At 34.8% G+C, this 24,919-nt stretch overlaps 2 protein-coding genes across 2 annotated transcripts; both read right to left on the bottom strand.

Moving 5' to 3' along the window:
• Nucleotides 1-2,853: 2,853 nt before the first annotated feature.
• Nucleotides 2,854-3,489, bottom strand: LOC136067557 (uncharacterized). The gene has a single exon (XM_065773614.1). It carries the CDS (start codon nt 3,487-3,489, stop codon nt 2,854-2,856), a length of 636 nt encoding a protein of 211 aa, XP_065629686.1.
• An 8,770-nt stretch (nt 3,490-12,259) lies between these two features.
• LOC112011336 (dolichyl-diphosphooligosaccharide--protein glycosyltransferase subunit STT3B) lies at nt 12,260-19,643 on the bottom strand. The gene is given in 6 exon segments (XM_065772942.1): nt 12,260-12,682; nt 12,685-12,734; nt 13,671-13,730; nt 15,868-15,990; nt 16,833-17,287; nt 17,975-19,643. Coding segments are annotated over 6 exon segments (2,217 nt in total). The 5' UTR covers nt 19,427-19,643; the 3' UTR covers nt 12,260-12,605.
• Between the last annotated feature and the right edge of the window lie 5,276 nt (nt 19,644-24,919).

Raw genomic sequence — 24,919 nt, 5'->3', positions numbered from 1 at the left:
GTTTTCAGTGCCTTAAAAACTATTATATTTTAAAAGGATAATGAAGCCCACCAAAAAAAAAAAAAAAAAAGGAAAAAAAAAACATGGTTAGAAATCATATAAGTCTGCATAAACAATTCTACTTCATATACTAATAGAGAATGCAAGATAGCACTCAAGCAGAACAAAAGCTTAAGTGGGAGTAATTTTTTAGGTGAACAATATCCTTAATTCATAAGGTGGAAATAATAATCACGACAAAGAAATTTTGCAATAATTTTGAATACAAAGTTAACTTTCACCAATTAATTTATAACCTCCTTGACTAGAATCCTACGCACATTACATTCTACTATATCTTGTATACAAAGTTCAAATTGATGTATTAGTAGCCTATAGAAATCATGCATCTTTGTTAGCTCAAAATAATCAAACAAACCATTCTACTTTAGCTTCCAAACTTTCCCAAATGCTTCTTTCATACTTGTTGTAAAAGATCACATGCATAGAAACTTGCATATGACAAAAATGTTCACTAAGCAGCCGTATAAGCCAATTGAAGAAAAAAAAAAAAAAAAAAAAAAAAAAAAAAAAAACCATTCATGTCATGCATATTTTGTGAGAATGTAAGGGGTTTGCCAATTGATGAGGAAAATAGTGTAATTTAGGAATGTTAAACTGATATACAAAGCAATCATTCAGCTTCTTTGAATTTAACTTGAAAAAGCAAAAAGCATAGATAAGAGCTTCAACAAAAAAAAAAAAAAAAATATTGAATTGTCGTCAAAAAAAAGACACCCAAACCTTTTGACCCTTTGGACTCAAACTCTCCCCCTAATACAAAAAAAAAAAAAAAAAAAAAAAAAAAAAAAAAAAAAAAAAGCTTAGCAGAAGGTACAAATGTAAACAAAACCCAAATGAAAAAATTAACAACAAATAAATTTAAAAAAAAAAAAAAAGAATTTAACTGGTCAACAAACAACCGTGGTTGAAACTAATCTCGCTTTCACAAAAATTGAAATTTTAACCAGAATACTTGATAAAAAGTAGAGGAAACAATACAAACAGACACAAACCCAGGCACTTATGAACCAATATAAAAGTCTCTTTTCCTAAAGTTTAGTTCTTTTTATTGCAAAACCAAAAGGGAAAAACATGCAAGCCCAAGAGAACATCACGAACAAAGAAAAAAAATTAAATTAAAAAATTTTCACAAACAATACATATGCACTCATTGATTTACACTTGATATACAAAGCATCTGTTGCTCTTGATTTTTACCTCCTTCCTCGTCTCTTTCCTAAAACATGCAAGATCAAGAGAAAACACAAACAGATGACAAAAACATAACGAAAAGCCCATACGGTACTTGAATCGGTGTCACTATTTGGTGGAAAATTAAGGGAATCGAGTGAGGTGTAGTATGATTGTGTGAAAGGATTATTAAAATCAATAGAGATTGAGAAGATATAGAAATTTAATATAGTAGAAATTTAGAAATGTAGATTTGTAAGGAATGAATTAAAATAGAAATTCATAGAGAGAAATTACCTGCCTCTCTGTTAAGCTGAAATACCGAAACAAAAACAAAATCCCCCTTTTATCATCTAAATCTCTCTCTCAATCTCAAACAAACCAACATAGAACCTTTCTCTATAACTTTCTTCTTTTCCTTCTTTTTCTCTTTCTTTCTCTCTCTCTCTCTCTCTTGTGATAGGAGTGTCCTGTGTTTGTACCCATTAATAATATTAAAAAAATCATAGAGGTACATGAAGTTGCACACAAGATAATAACAAAAATTAAAAAGAATCTCCACTTGTAGCATTAAATTTGTTTGAATTTGATGGTTTTGGCAGTGGTAGCGGCAAGATATACGAACCATTAGGAGTGATTTCTTCTTGTTTTACCTCGGTCTTTCTCTCTATCTCTATCTTAAAGAATATAGATTGTATTTCCTCTGAACTTGTAGCTTCAATCTCAACCTAAAACTAGATCAAATATGAAAATAAGGATAAACTTCAAATATTTGAAAAGAAATATAGAGATATCATAAATTACAAATCAAATCCAATGCTTTTCCAAACCTCCATAATCAAATCTCTAAATATTAATGCAGTTTTGCTAGTTTTAATACTTCTTGATAAACAACATTTCTTGTGCATCCATCATTTGAGTCTTCACAAGAGGTTGGCCTAATGAGTACCTTCAGCGAGTTTGCTGTTTTTGCTCTAGAAAGAGCAACATATAATTGTCCATGTGCAATTTCTCAAAAAATAATAATAATAATAATAATAATTGTCCATGTGCAAATACTGATTGAGGAAGATAGATACCAACAAAATTTAATGTTTGGCCTTAAGCCTTGTTTATGGTCATAGCAAAGCTTAGACAAATAGGAAATTGAGTTCTTTTGAATGGGAATGGATATGTTTGCATTCTCAGATGGTTTTAATGGAATTCTAGGTATAAAGACTCTTTTTCCGCGATGATCGCCCACATCAATTTCTACATCTATGACATTCGGTGAAATGCATAGCATATTAATCGTTTTCCATTGCATAAACCTTTTGTAGGGTCTATTGGGCAATTCAATTTTAATTATAACTCATGAGGAGGAAGATCATTGGGTGTTAAGCTATTTAAGAAGTCTTCTTGTTGTCCTTGTTGGCAAGAATCTATAGTCTCATCAAAGCTATAATAACTGGTTATAGGTCCGAGTAGTTTATCTATAAGGATACGATTTATTTCATTGACATCATCATTTTAAGGTTTTAATATTGCTCTATCTATCATAAGTTATACACTGTTTGAATATCTCTCTCTGTTTGGGAAAACGGCCTGTATTAAAGCTCTAAGAGAAGTAAAATCATCTTTTTAAGGAATAATCATAAAGGGAGGAAGCTTTATTTTGTCATCAATTATCACTGTCTCAATTCCATCACCAATTCGTAATAAATAATCACAGAATGATTGATCAAATTTAGCTCTCACATTCTCTGTCAGTTTTAGTTTTTCTAAACTGGGCCATAAATCTGATTTGACTAAGCTTGTATTAATTGTCTTTTGGCTTGTTCCCTTGGGAACAACGGGTAAAACTTGACGAAAGTCACTGCCAAATACGATAACTTTACCACCAAATTGTGAACCATTATCCATTATATCTTGGAGCATTTCTTGAAAAGCTTCCATTGTTTGTCTCTTTGACATTAGTGCCTCATCCCATATTATAATTTTCACTTCTCGCAACAACCTAGCAGTACCACTTTGTTTGCTAATAGCACAAGTTATGTTCTCTTCTGCTTTAACTGGAATCTTAAATTGCGAGTGTGCTGTCCTGCCCCCTGGTAAGAAAGATGCAGCCACTCCTAATGTTGCAGTAGCAAGAGCAATAAATCCCTTTAATCTAACTACAGCAAGAATCGCTCGATATAGATATGTTTTACCTGTACCACCCGGCCCATCAATGAAAAAAGCACCAAGTTTACCTTTGATAACTCTTTCCAATACCATGTCATATGCATATCTTTGTTCTTTATTTAAGGTTGATATTGCGAGAATATATTGTTCTGACACAACTATCTTCAATTCATCTTTAATTTCTTTTGATTCTTTTTGTTCCTCATCTAAAGTAAGCTTACTATCCGTCAAACCAAAAATGTCCACATTCTAACCCATTGATTCAAGCTATTAATATGTTGCAACACTTTTGTCCTTATGCTATCTAGAGATAGATTGCCAAATTTCTTAGGTAGGGACATTGAAATTAGTCCCCAAGGAAAACTCGAAATTCTGCTACAATAACTCACACAATCAAGGTACAAGTAAATAAGAGGGAATAAACTTTGCAATGGGAAACACAAACAATGGATTTCTTTGACCATTAATATGTTACCGATACTATTAGAAATGCTAAGATGACTTTAGGAAGCCTTTAATATTATTCCCGTGGTGTCACACTTAGTGTTTCTCTCTCTCTTAATCTGTTTCTCTTCTTAGACAGATTTTTCTACCCCTTTTGGGATCCCCTCACCTTTTGTCTTCCTTCTCCTTTTATAGCTTCAATTCTTGTTCTTATCACCAAAGCTGTTCTGTTCCCATTCAGAGTCTCAGGGATATTTTCCCTTACTTTATTGGTTTCCTCTCCTTCTTATCTTAGAATTCTAATTGCCTAGGGGTTGCGTGTATTGTTCAGGCTATCTTGTGCGCAATTAATGTGGCAGAGATTAGGTAAGAACCCCTTCATTAATGTGGAGGTAAAATATCTTCTTTCTTCTTGTGCATTCTAGAAGTTTCCCATGGTTACCAATGTCTTCTGGAGGTCATACATTGATTATCCGTGCTCCATGCACTGGATAAGCTAGTGCTTTCCCTTTTCCGCAAGAATGGGTTGATCGTGGTACTCAACTTTGTCTTCAACGCCGCTTTCAGCTTTTTAGCATTCAACCAAATCAAAGAATAATGTGAGTAAGCAACAACAAAGTTATATGCTTCCAAATGAAAAAATGAGATCAAAAGAAAATAACCCTCTAAAAAAATGAATGGCTCAAGTTTTATTTTCAAGATTTTGAAAGTCATCTCTATCTCTCAACCAAGAAACATGTTCATGTGGCTAAAGTGCATGTGCATACTAGTTGAGTATGAAAAAATGGTGGAATTCTTTAGATAGAAGTAGCATAAAGAACTTTGACTTAAAACTCTTGCCAAAGCAACACTTTTTTTTGGGGGGGGGGGGGGGGTGGGGGTGGAATTGGACTAAAAACAAAACAAAAACAAAAATCACTAAAAACAACCCAAAAAAAAAATTAACATAAAATAAAACCAAATGCAAATCATCTCAAGTTCCTCCCCTCAACCTAAAACTTACATTGTCCTCAATGATAACAAGGAAAAACAATAAAGAGTAGAGATTACAAAGAGTGCCTTGAAGAGATGAACATAAATGAACAAAAAAAAAACTTTAGCACCTGCAAAAGGGGTTAGGAAAAAAAATAACAAAAATAATTATAAATAAATAAATAAATAAATAAAACACAATCTAAACTATGACACAAACACTAATGCTAATTGCCCAATATGATTTATGTTCCAATTCCACAAGCAAGTGACAAGTTTTGCCATAAATAAGTCTATAGGGAGACATACCAAGAATATTTTTATAGGTAGTGCAGTACACCCAAAGTGCATCATTCAACCTCAAAGACCAATCTTTACAATTTGGGTTAACCGTCTTTTCCAAAATTTAATCTCCCTATTGGCAAGCTAAATTGTTCCACTTGTTTGTGGGTGATATGGGGTGACCTTGTGTGTTATGCAATATTTTCTCATTACTGCCTCAAAAGGTTAATTGCAAAAGTGCAAGCCCCATCACTAATAATTGACCTAGGGATGCCAAACCTTGACAAAACATTTTCCTTTAATAATTTCAAAACAATATTGTGATCATTCTTTTTGCAAGGAATAGCCTCAACCCATTTTGAAACATAATCTACAGCCACTAGAATGTAAAGATATACAAAGGGAGGAAGAACCCATGAAATATATGCCCCAACAATCAAATTTCAGCAACTAAAATTGGTTTAAAGGCATCATATTTCTACGAGTTATTACTCCCAACTTTTGACAAGACTCACAAGATTTGCAAAAATGATGAGTGTCTTTAAACATATTAGACCAATAAAACCACATTGCAAAATCTTTGCAATGGTTTTCCTTGAAGAAAAATGGCCTCCACAAGCTTCATTATGACAAAAGGAGATGACACTAAATATTTCATTGTTAGGGACACAACTCCAATGATTTGATCTAGATAGTACTTAAATAAATAATTGCTCAACTATATTAAATTTTTTTTTTTTTTGGGTACAAATAAGTTGACGACTTGTATGTTTAATACAACCTCGCTTCTGTTGAGTAAAATAGTAAGTGGTAAATAGTAAGAAGGGTTATTCTTCTATCAAACCCATTAGCTTTTACTCATGATAACATTTTTATAATTATATGTATTGCCTTCGCCCTCTGTATTGCTCAACTATATTACTTTACTAATGGTTTTGTTGTACAAATAAATCGACGACTTGTATGTGTAATACAACCTATGTTTTGTTGAGTAACTTTGCTCAAGGGTTCACTGCCTTTAAAGAAAGAATTAAAAGCCAAAAAAATAAACATATTTAATTTCATTATTATGTTATAGAATCCAATTCATAAGCAACATGTTATAAAAATAATATGATGCATATAAATAAAAACATTAAATTCACAAATTCCTGTAAAGTTAAATTCTTTTAAATTTAAATTTTTTATTTATTATTATTGAGATATAGATCCATGCACACAATATGCGTACAAGAGATACTTATAAAAAATTGCATAAACGGGTAATCAATCAATATTAGTCAATATATATATATAAAAGTAGAGACCTCATGCAGAAAAGTATGAGGCTCTACCATGTGACGCACTTTATGGAATTGAAATACTCTTAAACCACATCAGAGATAAGAACAAATTTAAAAATATAGACTCTTTATTTCCTTTGGTTTAATGTTTCAAGACTACTTTTTGTTACATTTTTTATTCAATGTTTTAAAACTACTATTTGTTTCATTTGGTTCAATGTTTCAAGACTTTTCCTCTCTTTCATACACAAAAAAAAACTTTTTGCATTTCTAAACACACTTTTCACTTCTACTCCTTTATATACACATGCTTACAGCCTTTCATGGGAAAAAATTGCCCTTTGCCATTTTCGGGCAAATTATATAGTCTTATGCCCCCCTTTTCAAACTAATTAGGGAAATGCCACACTTTTAAAACTTGATTTACTACAAATCGAGTTTTAAAAAAAAAAAAAAATTCTGGAGGCTTATAGTGGCATTTTAAAGAGTCTATAGTGACGTTTTAAGGACCTATAGTAACGTTTTTTTAACTCGCTCTCCATGAAATCAAGTTATAAACAATTTTTTACGTATAACTCGATTTCATGGAGGTCGAATTAAAAAACGTCACTATAGGTCCTTAAAACGTCACTATAGACTCCTTAAAAACACCACTATAAGGCTTAACTCGATTTGTAGTAAATTAAGTTTTAAAAGAGAGGTATTTTCCTAATTAGTTTGAGAAATGGGGCATAAGGCTATATAATTTTCCCGAAAAGGACAAAGGGCAATTTTGTCTGCCTTTCATGCCATCCCATCTTAAATACACTCAAACAAAAAACAATGTCATTTGCCTTCAACCTTCCAATAACACCACATAACTCTAATGTTGCAGTACTATTTGTATCTAACCCATATTAGTAGGCTATGACCTAGGAAGGGGACTTGCATTTTTTATGGACAAAATTGGGAAATGCCCCGTTTGAGCAAAAAAACCAGCATTATGCCCTCTTTTCCAAACTAAATAGGGAAATGCCCCTCTTTTGAAAATCGAGTTTCTCAAAATCGATTTAGGCCCTATAGCGGCGTTTTTTAGAAGCCTATAGTAACGTTTTTAAGACCTATAGTGGCGTTTTTTAACTCGATTTCTATGAAATCGAGTTATAGGTAAAAAGAATTAAAAAAATTGCCTATAACTCCTCTTATAGAAGTTGAGTTACAAAACATCACTATAGGTCCTGAAAATGTCACTATAGGTCCTTAAAAACGCCGCTATAGGGCTCCAGAATTTTTTTTTTTTTTTATAACTCGATTTTGAGAAAATCGAGTTACAAAAGAGGGGCATTTCCCTATTTAGTTTGGAAAAGATGGCATAATGCTGGTTTTTTTGCTCAAACAGGGCATTTCCCAATTTTGTCCCATTTTTTATTCAGTGATGGTAGCTTACAGTTTTGATGTTGAAGTCAAACATTGTGGATTTTGTGAATGTTGTAATTTGCTTTGAGTTTTTCGATGTTTGAGATTTTGGTTTGCGAAAGTTATAAATGTATTTTGTTCTAGAATTAAAGAAAAAAAAATTAATTGATTATTTATAAAGTTAGCTATTTTTTATATATTTGTGTTAGAACTCATACTTTGTAAGTTTCTTTATACATTTTTTTATTGTTATTTTGTGTAGTATGAGCCATAGTGATAAAAATAAAAATCGATGATGATTTCAAAGTATTTTCACCTTTTTTTTTTTTAATTATACGGAAGTCCAACTAAAGACAATTAAATTTTGATAAATGAATGTATTTTGGCCAATTTCTCTTTGTTTAATTACGTTCTTTTTATGTTGATACTTACAAATGATTTCATTAATTCCATTGAGATAATGAATTAAGTATTTGTGATTGAGTTCTCCATATTTGGTTGTGAGAATAGAATGGTTGAGGAAGTGTTTAAGAAGTCACTTAATTTATGTAATATTAGGATATAAAAGTATTTTAAGCTTTAAATTCTTATTTGTAGATTTCAAAATCATTTAATCAATTTTTTTTTTAAATCTACTTTTAACAGTAAATATTATAATATGTTATAGTCTTATAGTGTTATATAATTTTTTTTTTTTTTTTTATAAAATATGAATTAAGAAAATCAAGCTTCAACTTTCAAAGTATTCAACAATATTGTGGGCAAACATAAATATTATACAATAAAATAAGTATTATATGTACAGGTCTTAATATATATAAAAATAATTTCAAATGAAATTATAAAGTATTCCACGCATTACGTGAAACATCATCTAGTTATATATAATTTGGAAGGAAACCTAGTTTGTGTCAATTGTGCCCATGGTTTAGTATCACTTGAGAAACGATCTCAATAATCTAAAATTCATATGAATAACAACCAATTTTACATGGACATTGTTTATTCTTCAAAAATGCGAGAGGTTGGCCTTAACAAGGTTTGGTGAAAAGCCAACAAGGAGTTGAGGTTTTGATGTTAGAAATTTCTATCTTTCTTTCTACCTGCTACTCTTTCCTTCCCTTGGAGGTTGGTGTGGCAATCAAAGGTTCCTATAAGGGTAGCTTTATTTTAATATCACAGCTTTCTTAAGTAAGATTCTTACAACCGTTAACATTCACAAGAGGCATATTATTGTTCTTGATTGGTGCTACATGTGTAAGAAACGCAGGGAGTCGAAGGATCATCTTCTACTTCATTGCTCCCGAGTTGTTGAGCTATCGTCCTTGGTGTTTTGTTTGATTGGACTTCTTTGGGTTATGTCACATAAGGTTATTGAGATTTTTGAGTCTTGGCAAGGTAAATTTGGGCAACATTGCAATATAGATTTGTGGAGACTTGTGACGCATTGCTTGATGTTATTTGTTTGGAGTGAAAGAAATGCTAGATGTTCTGAGAGATGTGAGTAGTCCTTGCTAAAGATTAAGGGGCTGTTTGGATTTAGTATTTTTCCATCACCCATAACTCTATTTTCATCACCCATAACTCAAAACTGGTGGGTCCCACAACTGTTTGGTTTGTTGGATTTGTTTTTTGTTTTCAGTTTTTGTTTCCATCACTCAATTATTTGATTTTTGAGTGATAAATTATAGAAACTGAAAACACATTTTAGGTGTTTTTGAGTTATGGAAACAACGTTTTCATGGCATTTTGGTAAATACACACATATTTGAAGGACCCACAGTCAGAGAGTAGTCAAATCTTGTCAGACCTTTTGCTCTCTCCAACACAAGTCTTCTTCTTTTCTTTTTTCTTTTTCCTTTCATGCTAGGTCTGGGCATCTCTATTCTCTTCTTCTTCTTCTTCTTCATTTTTTTTTTTTTTCCTTCTTTTCTTTCCTTTTCACACTAGTTTTCTAGGTTTCTCTTTTTTTCTTTTTTTTCTTTTATGCTAAGTCTAGGCTTTGTTTCTCTATTCTCTTCTTCTTCTTCTTCTTCCCTTTTTTTTTCCCCCACATTGGGTTTTTTTTTTTTCTTTCACTAGGTTCAGTGAGTTTAGGTATTTGAGGTTAAAGGAAAAATCAAAAATCAAAAATCAAAAATAAGAAGTAGAAGTTGCACCAAGTCAATCTATGGGTTCCACAAAAAGTAAAAATTTTTGAATTATCAAAGTTGAAAACGTGTCAAACATGCCACCTTAGAAAGCTCTGGTATTTTCAGTGATAAGCAATGAGCTATAGAGTAATGAGTGAGCATTTTTTGAAATCCAAACAGCCCCTAAGTATTTCTTCTTACTCTCCTTGCTTGGAATGTGGCTCTGTCACATTTTTCTTGCTTTTCCCTTCATGTTTTCCTTGACCATTGTAATTTTGGTTCTTAATTTCTACACCCATAGTACATTTCCAATGTACTCAGGTTGGCTATTTTTTTAATTAATAAAAATTTTCGTTACCTATCAAAAAAAAAAAAAACAAAAACAAAAACAAAAACAAAAAACAAAACAAAAAAAACAAAACAAAAAAAACAGCTCTACTCATTATTCATCTGCCACCATAGAAACCCACATCAAGCGAAGAGGATAATGCTTCCCCAAACTGACTTCTTCAAACAATAAGTACATCAAAAAAATAAGGCTTAAACTTAAAAAAAATTTATCCATCTTGGGCTCGAGTTTGGCACAAGCTCGATAACAGAGTAAACAAACTAAGCTCGACCACTTGAGTGCTTGACTTGATCCAACTATTGTACCAAGCATTGGGGGGCCAGTAAGGATTTCAATCCACACAGACATTTCCATGGGCATATAACATCATTGAAGCTCATTTTACTACTATTTATTGATAGAGAAAAAACTCTTAAGGACCGCTGACATTATCATTGGATGTGAAACAGTAAGTTGTACCATGCCAAACAATCACATTTTTCATCTAAATAAGTTTCTCAACCATACAATCAACAAAAAAGTCTAAATAGATGAGCTAAAAAGGCATTACAAAATCTCCAAAAGGGGGTCAAGAACATTAAGAGCCTCAAATACTCACTGCAAACTCTAACAAAGATAAAGTTTTCTCTCTCTTTAACACTACCTTTCAAGACTCATATGCTCTAAGAGTTTCATCTACCATGCTGTCCTGCAGAGAGAGAATGAAAAAGCACGTGGACAGCAGCTCATGGTCAGATTCTTACCTTGGATAACCTTATGCTTCGTGGTCGCCCTATAACCTTATGCTTCGTGGCTTTGGCGAATCGTTGTGTAGTGCTATTGTAATGAGGAATCTGTGGATCACCTGTTACTTTTTTGTCCGATAGCACATTCTTTGTGGATGTATATGCTTCGGCTGTTTAGGATCGATTAGGTCATGCCAAGTTCTGTTGTAGACTTATTATTTTGTTGGTATAATTGGCTTGGCAAGCATAGTTCTGATATTTGGAATTTGGTGCCAGGCTATTTATTGTGGACCATTTGGATCAAATGGAATCAGCGGTCTTTTGAGGATGAGAGGAAAACTGTGGTTCAGTTATTAGAGCTTTGCCAACAGACCCTCTTTGATTGGTCTCATTGTTGGGGTTTCTCAGATTGTTCTACCCTTATAGATTTTCTATCTTCTATTAGAATAGATTAGGGGCTGCTTCTGTCTTTATGTTCCTTTTTCCTTTGTTCACTACCATGAATTCCTTGTATTTTTCTTGCTTTCTTTTAATAATAATATTATCTTCTTACTTATCCAAAAAAAAAAAAAAGAAAAAAAAAAAAAAAGCTCTATTATACTGAATGTTGGGCTACAAAAACACAACATCTTCATAAAATGAGTATTGGTTATATGAGAAAGTAAAGACGGATAAGTGAAAAAACCAGATAAGATAGGGATAGGTATGAGAAAATTTGCTTAAAGGTAAGTGGCCCTTATTTATGAAAAGATGGAGAGTCATTTGAGATGATTTGTTCACGTTAGAGGAGAGTAATTAATCCACCATTAAAGAAGGGTGAGTTAATTCAAGTCGAGGGAATGAGAAAATGTAGAGGAAGACTTAAAAAACATTAGTCGAAGTAGTAAAAAAGGGCATTGATTAAGGAGGTGATAGAGAATATGATAAGACAGTGAAAAAGAATACACGCGGCCGACCCTGATTCATTTTTGTAAGATCTATAGCAGACACAAAAGTTTTGAGACTAAGGCTTGCTGCTGTTGTTGGAGTGAGCATATTGAAGACAACATGCACACACTCATTCAAAAATAAAACTAGAAAAACCCTCTCACAGATGAATTGCTAGTACTAGAAAAGCTTACGAGACAACATAAAAATCGTAACATGTAAACAAAACATAATAAAATGCAATAGTTTGTTGANCGACCACTTGAGTGCTTGACTTGATCCAACTATTGTACCAAGCATTGGGGGGCCAGTAAGGATTTCAATCCACACAGACATTTCCATGGGCATATAACATCATTGAAGCTCATTTTACTACTATTTATTGATAGAGAAAAAACTCTTAAGGACCGCTGACATTATCATTGGATGTGAAACAGTAAGTTGTACCATGCCAAACAATCACATTTTTCATCTAAATAAGTTTCTCAACCATACAATCAACAAAAAAGTCTAAATAGATGAGCTAAAAAGGCATTACAAAATCTCCAAAAGGGGGTCAAGAACATTAAGAGCCTCAAATACTCACTGCAAACTCTAACAAAGATAAAGTTTTCTCTCTCTTTAACACTACCTTTCAAGACTCATATGCTCTAAGAGTTTCATCTACCATGCTGTCCTGCAGAGAGAGAATGAAAAAGACTCACCACCTATTATTAGGAGGTTTAACTTTGTAAATACGAACAATCCAGTTAGATGTTGTAAAGGCCTCTTCAAATATTCCAGTTTGATATCCTTGTTTCCAATTTCAACCCCCCTGGCACGATCATACCTGCCATTCCAAAAAGGCATTACAAAATACAGCATGCACACTTTGGCACACATTAAAAAAACACAAGGCCTCTACTGCCACTAATTCAAAAGGGTGAAGGTATCACCAAGCAGAAAACAGAATATTAAAATTCCATATAAAAAGTGAAGCTGACAGTATTTAAGGAACACCGGAAACAATTATCAGGAGTTCAGGACCCAGCTGAACAAGAACAAATCAAAGCATTTCTTTAAACTTCAATCTCCCATATGGCCTCAAATGCAAGTCACCCATGTCAACCTGATTGACTGGCACTTGTCGCTTTTACCAAAACTCTCTGGAGTAAATGATTAATGCATCCAATTAAGTTAACAGAAGGTCAAAACTTTTATTCAAAGTGCCAAATATCATCATTCCAATCATTCTATTCTGTAGTGTATCCATTAATAATGTATACACTTGATGATTTGCATCTACTTCATGTTTTGATTTTGGCTTCTTTTTCTTTTTTTCCTTGCAAATGAGCTCTAGCTCTTATGGCATACTTCCTCCCTCCATGAGAATGGGTGGGTGGTAAGGTCATGGGTTCAAAACCCACTGGGTGTGTATAACCAATAAAGAAAACTCTGAGTAAGTGAAGAGCTACAGACTAGAGGTCCAAATCCTACTTGGGGAGACTTCAGAGAGAATTTTTCTGTTCTTCACCCCCCCCCCCCCCACCCAACAATTTTTGTCTCTGCTTGCATGCCTACACTAAAACATGCTCATTCATGAACTCGCTATAACTTTTACCGACATTTTCCTTGTTTCACATGCATGTGACATGCAATACCCTAGTATTTGTCTACCCACAAGTGTATCTGTGATTATAAACACAAATTAGTACAATACCTTCTATTTTTACTAAGTAGTACAATCCCTTTTAAAGACAAAATGGAAGATAAACCTTAAACTTACCCAGGAGGTTTGCCATATTCTGTCGTCAGCTCTCCAAATCGATAATAAGACAGCTTGTACCTGATCACCAAAAAAAAATTTAAAGAAATAAACAAAACATAACAATCAATTTTTTACCAAGGTTAGTGTGGTTTATTCATGAGAGAGAGAGAGAGAGGATCTGGAATGACAGTTGGTATACATAAATAATTCATTGAAATTTCTCAGCTGAAATTAAGATCCTCACTAAGAAGCAAGAATACAAGACACAATTTGGGGAGAATAAGATACGAACATAACCCATCAAGCTTACACTTTTGACAAGAATATAAAATTCTTAATAATAATTCAATAGAGGAAGACTACACGGATAGAATTGAGAAGGAAAAATGAGATTTTTTTTGGTTTGTGGTGGGAGAGGGGAGGGATTGGTATAATCCCAAATAATCAAAAATAAAGTGAGTATGGAATGTAAGTTTAGGAAGAGTAGAAATAAAGATGAAGGGGTTGTAAGGCTTAATAGTAAAAAAAAACTAAAGAGTGAGTGCTTTGGAATTTGGATATCTTGGATCAAGAATTCATACAGATGAAGAGATTAAAGAGGATGTGAATCTTAACATGGATAAAGTGGAGAAACCCACTAGGAGTACTATGTGATTGTAGAATACCTATTTAGTTAAATGGAAAATTCTATTATAGGTCCAACTATGCCCTATGTCCAACATGAATAGAGCTCTTAACATCCCGACGTGTCTCATGAATAACATACGAATCAGACCTTCCCCCGTCAAAAGAGAAAGAAAAAAGTTTGGCATCAATGCGAAACGACCTCTTACTGCCCCCATGAGCAGAGGAAAGAGGTTTAGGAGGGTACATTGTGAAGTTCTTCCCCTGCCTGCCTTTCACCATCTAGACATGCTTCCCCCTCCCTTCCCCACCCCTCCCCCACCCCTCCCTCAACCTGTCCACCCTCCTCCACCTCACCTCCACCCTCTCCCTCAACCATCACCATCTTTTTTCCTTTTTTACCGCCTTTCCATATTCCTCCTCCTCCCCTTCCTTGCTTCCCTCCACAGTTTGGGATTTTCTCTAACCCCTACCCCCCTCCTCCATCATTTTCTCAGGGGCCTAACCATGTTTTGCCTAAACATCCTATTCTTGCACCTGACCTTTAGCCAAACCAGATACCCCCACCTTTGAAACTTCACAATGTACCCCTCCTAAACCTCTTTCCTCTACTCATGGGGCAGTAAGAGGTCATTTCGCATTGATGCCAAACTTTTTCTTTCTCTTTTCATGGGGAAGGTCTGATTCATACGTTATTCATAAGACACGTCGGGATGTTAAAAGCTCTATTCGTGTTGGACATAGGGGTATTGAGTGGATTCTGACTTGTCTTACGGATATACGAGATGGGTGCCTGGTCGAGCTGTACTCTGTAAGAGATTTAGGGAAAATAGGAAGTTGTTAGAGTTCTATGGGAGATCTAACAGAGCTGCTCTTTTTGTAGTTATTGCCGAATATTTTGGAGGTCTAGGAGAGGATGTATTATGATACCAGCAAGCTCTAATTGTGCTGGTTGGTCCTTGTTTCAGAGAGAGATGAGGAATTTTTTCTCTGGCGCAAAACAGGTTTCTATGGCTGAAGTATCTTCCATTAAAGGTGGTGGAGGAGGTCAGTCTGCTAGTGGTGGCCGGTGTGGGAAACTTTTATCTGTTTTTGGTAATCAGCAAAAATGCAGAAATTTTGAAAATTTTGAAACTATATCGGGGGAACATGATGCATGGAGACCTTTCAGAAAATGTTCCAGTTATTAATGGTAATATTTCAGTCAAAAATGGCAGACCCACGCAGGCTTTTATGTTTAAGTTGACTCTAGCTGTTTTGGCTATTAAAGTGTACAAGCCTGAGGGTGGGAGACGGGTGGTGACCTGTCTGGGTGCTAATGGAGTCAGATGGCCCAAGGCTTTTAGTGGTGGGCCTGATAATACAGAACTTTCTGTTGGGCTGGTTAAAGCCCAACCTGAGGCTACAGTATCCTCTTTTTTTTTTTTTTTTGGCACCTAAATATTTGTGTTCATGTGGCGGAGAACAAGGAGGCAAATTGAAACAATTTAGAAAGTAGAGGTTTGCATTGAAACTTTTTAAAAATTAGGGAATAATTGGGAAACACCTCCAAATTACCACACAAATACACATATCAATGCTAAATACTTACATGAGACAATTCAACATCTTGGGAGCTGCTCCTTTGTCAACGCGGTACTCGCCATTAACAAGATAATCAGGTTCCTTTATTATAGGAAAAACTCCACCTCCAATTCTCACCATCCACAAAAATCTAGAATAGATAAATTTTGAATTAGTAATGATGGAAGAGCAGTAGCAGTAAACTTATACAGATAGGGTCCATCAATTTGAATAAAAAATGCAAATGCCTGAAGATATTAATGACTTTTTTTTTTTTGGATAGGTATGAAGATATTAATGACATTTAATTAGTATATTACACACCCAATGGGGTTTTGAACCCATGACCTCACAATCCATCTTGCTTTTACAAAGAGAAGAGATACCAAAAGATATGTATGATAGAATCAATATAAGCATAAGTTTATTAAAGTAGTATCATTTGTAGTCCCTACAGAATCACTTAACAGGACAGAGGTCCAGTATCTGATTAATTACCAACCAAGATTGGTCTGGGTATTCACCAAAGATGCAAATTTAAAATCCACATGTTTGCCAAAATTATGCCTTTTGTGATGGGATAATTGTTGATAATATCGACAGTCAAACAGACCAAGTAGCCTTTAAGATTAACTCATCATTCTTGGCCAGCTTATTTATCAAAATTATTCTTTGTCAGCTTGATCAAATTTGTCACAATTGTTTGATACATGACCCACATATATTATGACCTTTCTTCAAACATAAAGCCACTTCCTAGCCTCAAAAACCACAGAAAAATGGGGGCAATGGGGCATTGGGTGCATGTGTGAACATAATATATTAGAAATATTTTACTCAGAATACACCCAAATCATTGTATTTTTTACGATCAAAGTCAAATTTAAAAGAACCAAAAATAAATAAATAATTAAAATCATAAGCTTCAAGAAATCCTTCATATAGTGCAAGACATTTCCAAATAATTTAAAATGAAATTTCATATGCCCTTACTTGTTAATATCATCAGAAGAATAGCCAGTAACACCTCCAAAGACAACTAATACATAATCCACATCAAGCGACCTCATAATTTCATATGCCTCATCTTCATAAGATGACATTGCACGTCCAACAGTAGCTATGTGTGTATTGTTCCAGGTGTTATTATCTACTATAACAGTTCTGTTTCCCATCGCAGTGATCTGGTACCCATAATCCCACCATGACATCACCTTAGCATCTGCAGGAGTATTCTGTCGAAGCCAAAAGTATGCCTCACGATAATCATCAAAGATGACCCTGTTGCCATGAGCACCTCTTGCGGCCAAGACAATTGAGGGAGATGAGTATGCCTCTGATGTGACCCAGGTACAGTGAGTGGCATACTTACTGAGCAAGTAAAATGCACCGAGAAGTAATGCAATAGCACCATTTCTCTGGAAAGGCTGGGACTGATCAAGTGAAGCCTGTTTGTGCAGGAGAAATAACATACTTTTTGATATATAGCCACCATAATCAAATGGAGAATAAACTATGTTCCACTAACTATTCTCTAAGTTGGGTTTAATAACAAAGACCTCCTAATCTATGGACCTTTACACTTGTTGAGTAATTTAGAAAAACATATGTAAGTGTTCACAAAAAGGAATGTGTTATGCTTCATGTTCTTTCAACAAGGGATCCAGCCCAACTAAACACTCGAATGGCCAAACTAATTCCACATGTTCAACCAAAAGTACTCCCAATACTAGACAACATTTTTTCTTCATCTTCATATTATTTTGTAGGTGATAAGGTCAAATCAACAACATTTACATACTAGCATGTGCCTGACAAGCGACTAGAATCTAAAATCAGTATATTTATAGCTGATGCATATAAAATATGTACAAGTTGAGCTAAGGCTCAAGAGCACATAGCCACATACACCTTTGATCATACTTGTTTTAACTAACGATAACACACAGAAGAAACAGAAGGAAAAAAAAAAATCTTAAGGTCATTCACAACAGATGCAATGCAATAGGAATTTGACTAACAACAAACCACTTAGATGAGCACATGTGAGATAAATGAACCACTACTTTCTATAACCAAAACAGAATAATAAACAAGTATTTAGAAGAATAGTGATGACCTCATCTCATTCTCACCTTAGAAGAAGCCTTGGAACTGCTAGTGCTTCCTTTGAGAGAACCAGAGTGGGCAACCTTATTGTTATTCGTGGCCCTTGCCACGAGAGTCAAATTCTTTATAGTTGCGGAAACAGCGATGGCACTAATAAGACATACAGCAGGTGTGGCAACAAGAATTAAACGAACCATAACACCAGCAAAATACATGCTTGTAAGACCATACATGACAATGAAGATGGTGGCATCAGACAATCGCTTGAAGCAGAAATAGAGACCCGCGGGGAAAAGGAAGAGCAGAATATGGAAATCAAACATGAAAGACGACCAAGCAGTTGGCTGATGCTCAGAGACAGATGCAATAATGGGAATGTGATCTTTTGCATAAGTTGGATCAAGCAAAGAGTAAAATCGGCCAGTCCACGGGGAGATATATCCAGATGCTGTGCCTAGTCCTAGAGCTATAGCACCCACAGCGAGTGCAGCGGTGACAGTGATCCTCAAAAAGGCTTGGAACAATTTGGCATCGCCTAGCAAGTACTTAACCCAATCCAACAAATAGAAAACCTGCATAAAAAAGAAGACACCCATCGCGGCCATATGCTCCCCAGACTGGACATGTTGAAAGCCCACAAAGCGAATCTGCATAGCCAATAACATCCCCACTACATACATAGAATTATAGGCAACATATAACCTCATGGAATACCGTCCGGTGACCAAAAGCACGAGCACGTAAAGCGGGATTAAATTGATAATGAACACATATCCTCCCCAAGCAGAGACCATATAAAAGTATCCAAAAGCAGAGGCCAATGCCCAGGCCAAGGAACCCGTATTCACGGCCTTAACAAACAAATAAAAGGTGAACAACAAAGCGAAAATGGCGACCCCTTCGTTGTCATAAGACCCGGCTACCGATCTGGAAATATATCCAGGGCAAATGGCGATCAAGGCGGCAGCAACAAGGCCGGCACCAGAATCCCAAATCTCTTTACCAAAGAAATAGGCAACAAGGGTTGTATTGGAAGCGAAAAAGGGAGCGGTTAAGACACAAACCTCGCGGATATGGACGGCAAAGCTGAGGAGGCGGAGGAGCCAGTAGATGATGGCGGCGGTGACCATAAGACCAGGGTAGAGGGTACCGCCAATGATACGGCCTAAAGGGTACCAGCTGTCGGAGTCGAACCAGTTCCAGAACTCGTAGAAACCTTTCTCGGTGAGATAAAGGGTGGTTCGGTAATTGAAGTAAGGGTCGAATTCGTGGATCATGGATTCGTAGCGGAGAACGCTGAAGAGGCGCGTGATGAAAGCCAGCACATAGACAAGACATAGAATGCTGACTCGGAGCAGAAGCTCTTGCTGTTTTGTTTTCAATTTCAGTTTCAATTTTAGCATCGCCGATAATCCAGATCCCGATTTCACCACCTCCGGACTACCGTTTATGGTCTTTTTAGCTACGGCTCCGACCATCTCTTTTCTTTTGGGAGAATATTAAAACTGGAAATGAGGAGATTTCTAATACACTCTGGGCGTGAGCTACATAAAATGAAATGCGCTCATAATTCAGAGACAGAGAGAAGGAACAATTGGAGATAGACAAGATTTTTTTCTTTTTTCTTTTTTCTTTTTTTTCTTTTTTTGAGAAGAAGAGATAGACAAGATTTGATTTGAGAATTAGGGTTTTTTTTTTTTTTTAATATTTATATCATCCAATCAAAAAAATATCAGTTTGTTTGTGCGTCCGTCACTCAGGAAGGAAACAACGGAAGATTGAGTTGACTGATAGACTTCACACTTGTACTTTGGGCTTTTTTTTTTTTTTTTTAACACGTTATCAATTCTTCATTTGGGGGCCCAACAACTGGCCTTTTTACCGTAGTAGTAGTATTGTTATGCCCAACCCAACCACAACATCTACTTTCACTCTCTCTTTTTTTTCTTTTTTTTTCTTTTTAAATAATAAGAATATATTTACAACACTCGTAGAAACAAGCTCAAAACTCTCCCCTACAAAAAAAAAAAAAAAAAAAAAAAAAGCTCCACACTCATAGCAATGCAATGCGTAGGCAATATACTTTTCATTTAATTTACCATTTTTTAGCGTAATAAAATTTAAAAGGGCTTAATTTTTCTTCTTTTTTTTCTTTTTTTTTTAAATTCCTCAAGTGATCAAAATAAGAAAGAAGACACAATTTAGGTGTAAATCGTGTTTAAGCAATTTTGAAATTTTTTTAGGGAAGTAGATTGAGATTTTAGCTTGAATGAACTATCTGATTAGAAAGAAAAGATCGAGTTGGCATGGGTTTTGATGAGTTTCAGCCATTGTTCTTGAGGTGATACACAAGGAGCATTTGATTGGATTGGTGTGCTGAGCTTAAAGAAAAAAAAAATCAAACAAAATAAGAGCATGGGTTTAAAGCCTAAGCTATTTTCCTTCAAGCCAAAATAGCACTCACATTGCTAATTTCTCATATCTAGATTTCCTAGTTTTTTTTTTTTTTTTTTTTTTTTGGGGTGAATTGGTAGGTTACACACGCATTTATTGTTTCTTGAACCCATTACTCACCATCTATCCCATTGTTATGGAAGGGTGAAGAACCAATTAAACTATAGCTCATTGGTACACTAATAAGACTACTTCTCCCCAGAATAATCTCATAAAACTTTAGCCATAATAAGAAAGGCAAGAAGTTACAAAGAACCAATACTCCTTTCATGAGATCACACAGCAATCAATATTGACTACATTTTACATGATTCATTAAAACCATATTAGATCCTTTTTTTTTTCTTTTTTTTGTCCTTTCTTATTATCAGTAATCAGAAAAAACATGTTAGATCTTTTATGTAAAAAAATCAAAGACAGTTAAGCTCCTCACAACTTCAATATACCATACCACAATGATTATTCTCATGATTAATTTTCAATTCACGCCAAGTTCACAACCAAACTAAACATTTCTGTTTAAGCTATCTTTGTAGTGTGTTAAAAAGGCATCAAGCTCATTTTAGCTCCAAAGCTATCTTTGGAGTGTTTTTGGCATGAAAACTTGCACCAAGATTGTTTCAAACCAAAATAAACCAAAAACGAGCTTAGTGCAACTCCTTGAGCCAAAAACACATAGTTTGTTGCCTTCTGTATGAAAATAAGTTGGGCTTATATGGTGCGAAAACAAGCTTGGTGCCAGTTTTCATACCGAAAACACTACAAGGTAGCTTTCTTGCAAAAATAAGTTGGGCTTATTTTTTGTGCAAACATACATAAAAAATTTAAGAGGTTAAAGTTTTGGTGCAAAAATGAGCATAGTGCAAGTTTTCATGCCAAAAACACTCTGGGATTTCAGCTTTAACAGCATGTATAAGAGCATTCGCACCTGGGATCGTAAATGCCATATGTAAGGTTTATTTAGCATTTTTTTCCTCAAAAACCTTCCACATTCGGAATGCTATAAACCAAGTATTGCAAAAAAATTTGCAATACTGCTACAGTGCACTTCTAAAGGTAGAATTGCACTATAGCAGTATTGTAAAAAAAAATAATAATATTTTATAATACTTTCCCCAAAAGGTGGGTATGGCTTAAGTGGGTTGTGGGTCATGGTTCTCTCAAGTTCGGTATTGCTGGGTTTTGTTGGTCGTCGGTAAGGTCACGGCGAGATGGAGATGGGGGTGGACTTTTCTGGGTTGCTCAAATTGGTGATGGGTTTAGTGGAGATCGGCATGGGCCATGGTGAGGTGGATTCCGATGGGTTTTGCTATATATATATATATATATTTTTTTTTTTTTTCCCATTGGAAATTTTTGTTGATGGGCTAATTGTTCTGGGCTTGTATATTTTGTTTTAAATTTTAGATCAATTTTATAGCCTTCAAAAGGAGGAAAATGCTACAGTTACAAATGTTTTTATAAATTGCTAATATGGTTAGTGATTATTATTATGTAAAAAAGCAATGTGAGTGATGGACCTAGATGCAAACTAATAAAAATTTGCTACCTCAACCATTTGTAAAAATAGTGTAGAAAAGTAATACCTATATATATATATATATATATAGATACTACTACTACTACTACTACTACTACTAGTTTTTTTTTAAAAAGGGGGAGCCATTGCCCATAGGGCTATCCAAGCAACCTGGAGACCCGACCAGCCTGATTGAAATTGAACCATCATGGCCGAATCCGAAACCTCCGGCGGTCAACAACAGGTCTTAACCCTCTAAAACCCAACTCTAGTAGGCTGAATAGTGTGGACACAACGGAAATGAGAGTTGCCACCTAGCTTTGCAATAGTCTAGGAACTATATATATAGCGTCCTCTCGAGGAAGGACCATTAATCTTACTACCACAGATATGGGTTCGGAGTTAAGGTATGGTCTTAAGAATGTGTTAGGCACCCAAAACCGCTCAACCTTAAGGTTTGCTTCCTTTCATTGTATCTTATATCTTAACCCTATTAAAGGCACACACTTAATATTGTTATCTAACTCACGTACACACTAACATGCATCTAAACACATAACATGACATCAATCATCCCAAAAGACCTAATCATACATCTATCATGGCAATCAACCAAAGCCTAACATTTATCTAATCAAGCATCTCATCAAGTCATAGACCCTAACATTCATCTAGCATGGCATCCCCTAACATACATCTAGCACACATGTCAACTAACCTAGCATCCATCTAGCATGGCATGGCATAAACCCTAGCATGTTACTATCATCATATCCATTCAAGGAAGAAACATAGGCATGGCAAGTAAACATAGATCATCATTGTCTTGTATTGGTTGTACAAGACAAAGATGGATGGCATGGTATAAACCCTAGTATCAAGCATGGCATGGCATAAACCCTTGATACTAGGGTTTATGTCATGCTTTCGATACTAGTATCAAGCGTGTTGATGATCTATGTGTGAGAGATCAAGGAAATTTTGGTTGCTCTCAGAAATGGGTGTAGGCATCGACACCTTCCCTTTTTAGGATTCTATGGAGTCGCCACTTATTTTATAAGTAACTTAAGAAAACTACACAAATTACAACATGTCTTGAATAATAATCTTCTCATTAATGGGAAATAATTACATCTTGGTAGAAAGAACTTTACATGGCTTTGTTTCCTAATTACAATCTAGTGTAGACACCGCATTTTATATCCCTTACGACTCGAGCCCCTGTTCCCCAATAATGCTTAAACTCTAAGGCCTAAGGCCAGTTTAGGGCCTAATAAGATATCAAATTGACTTGAGGACTGTTAAAATGGAAAATATAACTTTTAAATGAGCAAAAATATATTTTTTGGAAATAAAATGACCAAAGAGGCCCTCGACCCACGTACGTGGGTAGCAGCTTGTATACGTGGGCCAAAGCATGCATACGTAGGCATACTCCTGTGTACACAGCTAGGGTTTTAGAAGCATTAAAAAAGACAAGTTTTCTGCAATAATGGCTGAGGTTTGGAATGAATCCCACATCATCTGGGAGCCATTCCAAACTCTATTTTTTCCACTATTTAAAGTCTTACATGGTACATTTTCAAAACATAGAAATCCCATGGGGAAAAATACAAGATTCGCTAGAAAATAGTGAATCAAAAGGGAGGTTTACACAAAATACCCTCAAGTCAATCTTATTTGATTGTGACATTTTCTGGTCCCAATCCTTTTAGTTTAATGTTGCTAATCACTTTCTTATTGGTTTGTGAATAGATTTGACTGAAGGGAATGGTCAAAATCAAGCTTGAAAAGCTTTTTGTGAGGTATCTAGTCTAAACTTTTCTTTTCCTTTCTTTTACTTTCTACCTTTCAATCTTCGTGCTTGCTTTGTTTTTCTATTAGAATATGTTTTAATAGTCTTTTCTAGGTTAGGTTTAAGTTTTTGTATGCTTAAGATGCATGTTAGGTTGTTAGAATTTTTGTTTTAAAGTTCTGCTTTGTTTCTATATTGTTAGGTTTTCTAGGCAAGGACTTGCATACTCATAATCTTGCTTGCGCATGTAGCCTTACATAGTACTTTTTCAAGACAAAGAAATCCCACGGGAAAAATAAAAGATTCACTAGAAAATAGTGAATCAAAAGGGAGTTTTTCACAGAATACTCTCAAGTCAATCTTATTTGATTGAGACATTTTCTGACCCCAATCCTTTTAGTTTAACGTTGCTAATCACTTTCTTATTGGTTTATGAATAGACTTGATTGAGGGAAACGGTCAAAATCAAGCTTGGAAAGCTTTTGTGTGAGGTATCTAGTCTAAACTTTTCTTTTTCCTTTCTTTTATTTTCTACCTTTCAATCTTCTTGCTTGCTTTGTTTGTCTGTTAGAATATGTTTTAATATACTTTTCTAGGTTAGGTTTAAGTTTTTGTATGCTTAAGATGCATGTTAGATTGTTAGAATTTTCGTTTTAAAGTTCTGCACTGTTTTTGTGTTGTTAGGTTTTCTGGGCCAGGACTTGCGTCGCATAATCTTGCTTATGCACGCACCCTTACATGGTACATTTTCAAGACACAGAAATCCCACAGGAAAAATACAAGATTCACTAGAAAATAGTGAAACAAAAGGGAGTTCTTCACAAAACACTCTCCAGTCAATCTTTGATTGGGACATTTTCTGACCCTAATCCTTTTAGTTTAACATTACTAATCACTTTATTATTGGTTTGTGAATAGACTTGACTGAGGAGAATGAACAAAATAAAGCTTGGAAAGCTATTGTATAAGGTATCTAGTCTAAACTTTTCTTTTTCCTTTGTTTTATTTTCTGCCTCTCAATCTTCTTGCTTGCTTTGTTTTTCTATTAGAATATGTTTTAATATGCTTTTCTAGGTTAGGTTTAAGTTTTTGTATGCTTAAGATGCATGTTAGGTTGTTAGAATTTCCATTTTAATGTTTTGCTCTATTTCTATGTTGTTAGGTTTTCTAGGCAAGGACTTGCATACACATAATCTTACTTGT

The sequence above is a fragment of the Quercus suber genome, unplaced genomic scaffold (assembly GCF_002906115.3).
Source record: "Quercus suber isolate HL8 unplaced genomic scaffold, Cork oak 2.0 scaffold_6, whole genome shotgun sequence".
Lineage (NCBI taxonomy): Eukaryota > Viridiplantae > Streptophyta > Magnoliopsida > Fagales > Fagaceae > Quercus > Quercus suber.
Note: the sequence above shows the minus strand (reverse complement) of the source record. Positions and strands in the feature narration are given on the sequence as shown.

Excerpts from the sequence above, each read along its gene's own strand:
- LOC136067557 (XM_065773614.1), bottom strand. The coding sequence starts at position 3,489 with ATGGTATTGGAAAGAGTTATCAAAGGTAAACTTGGTGCTTTTTTCATT.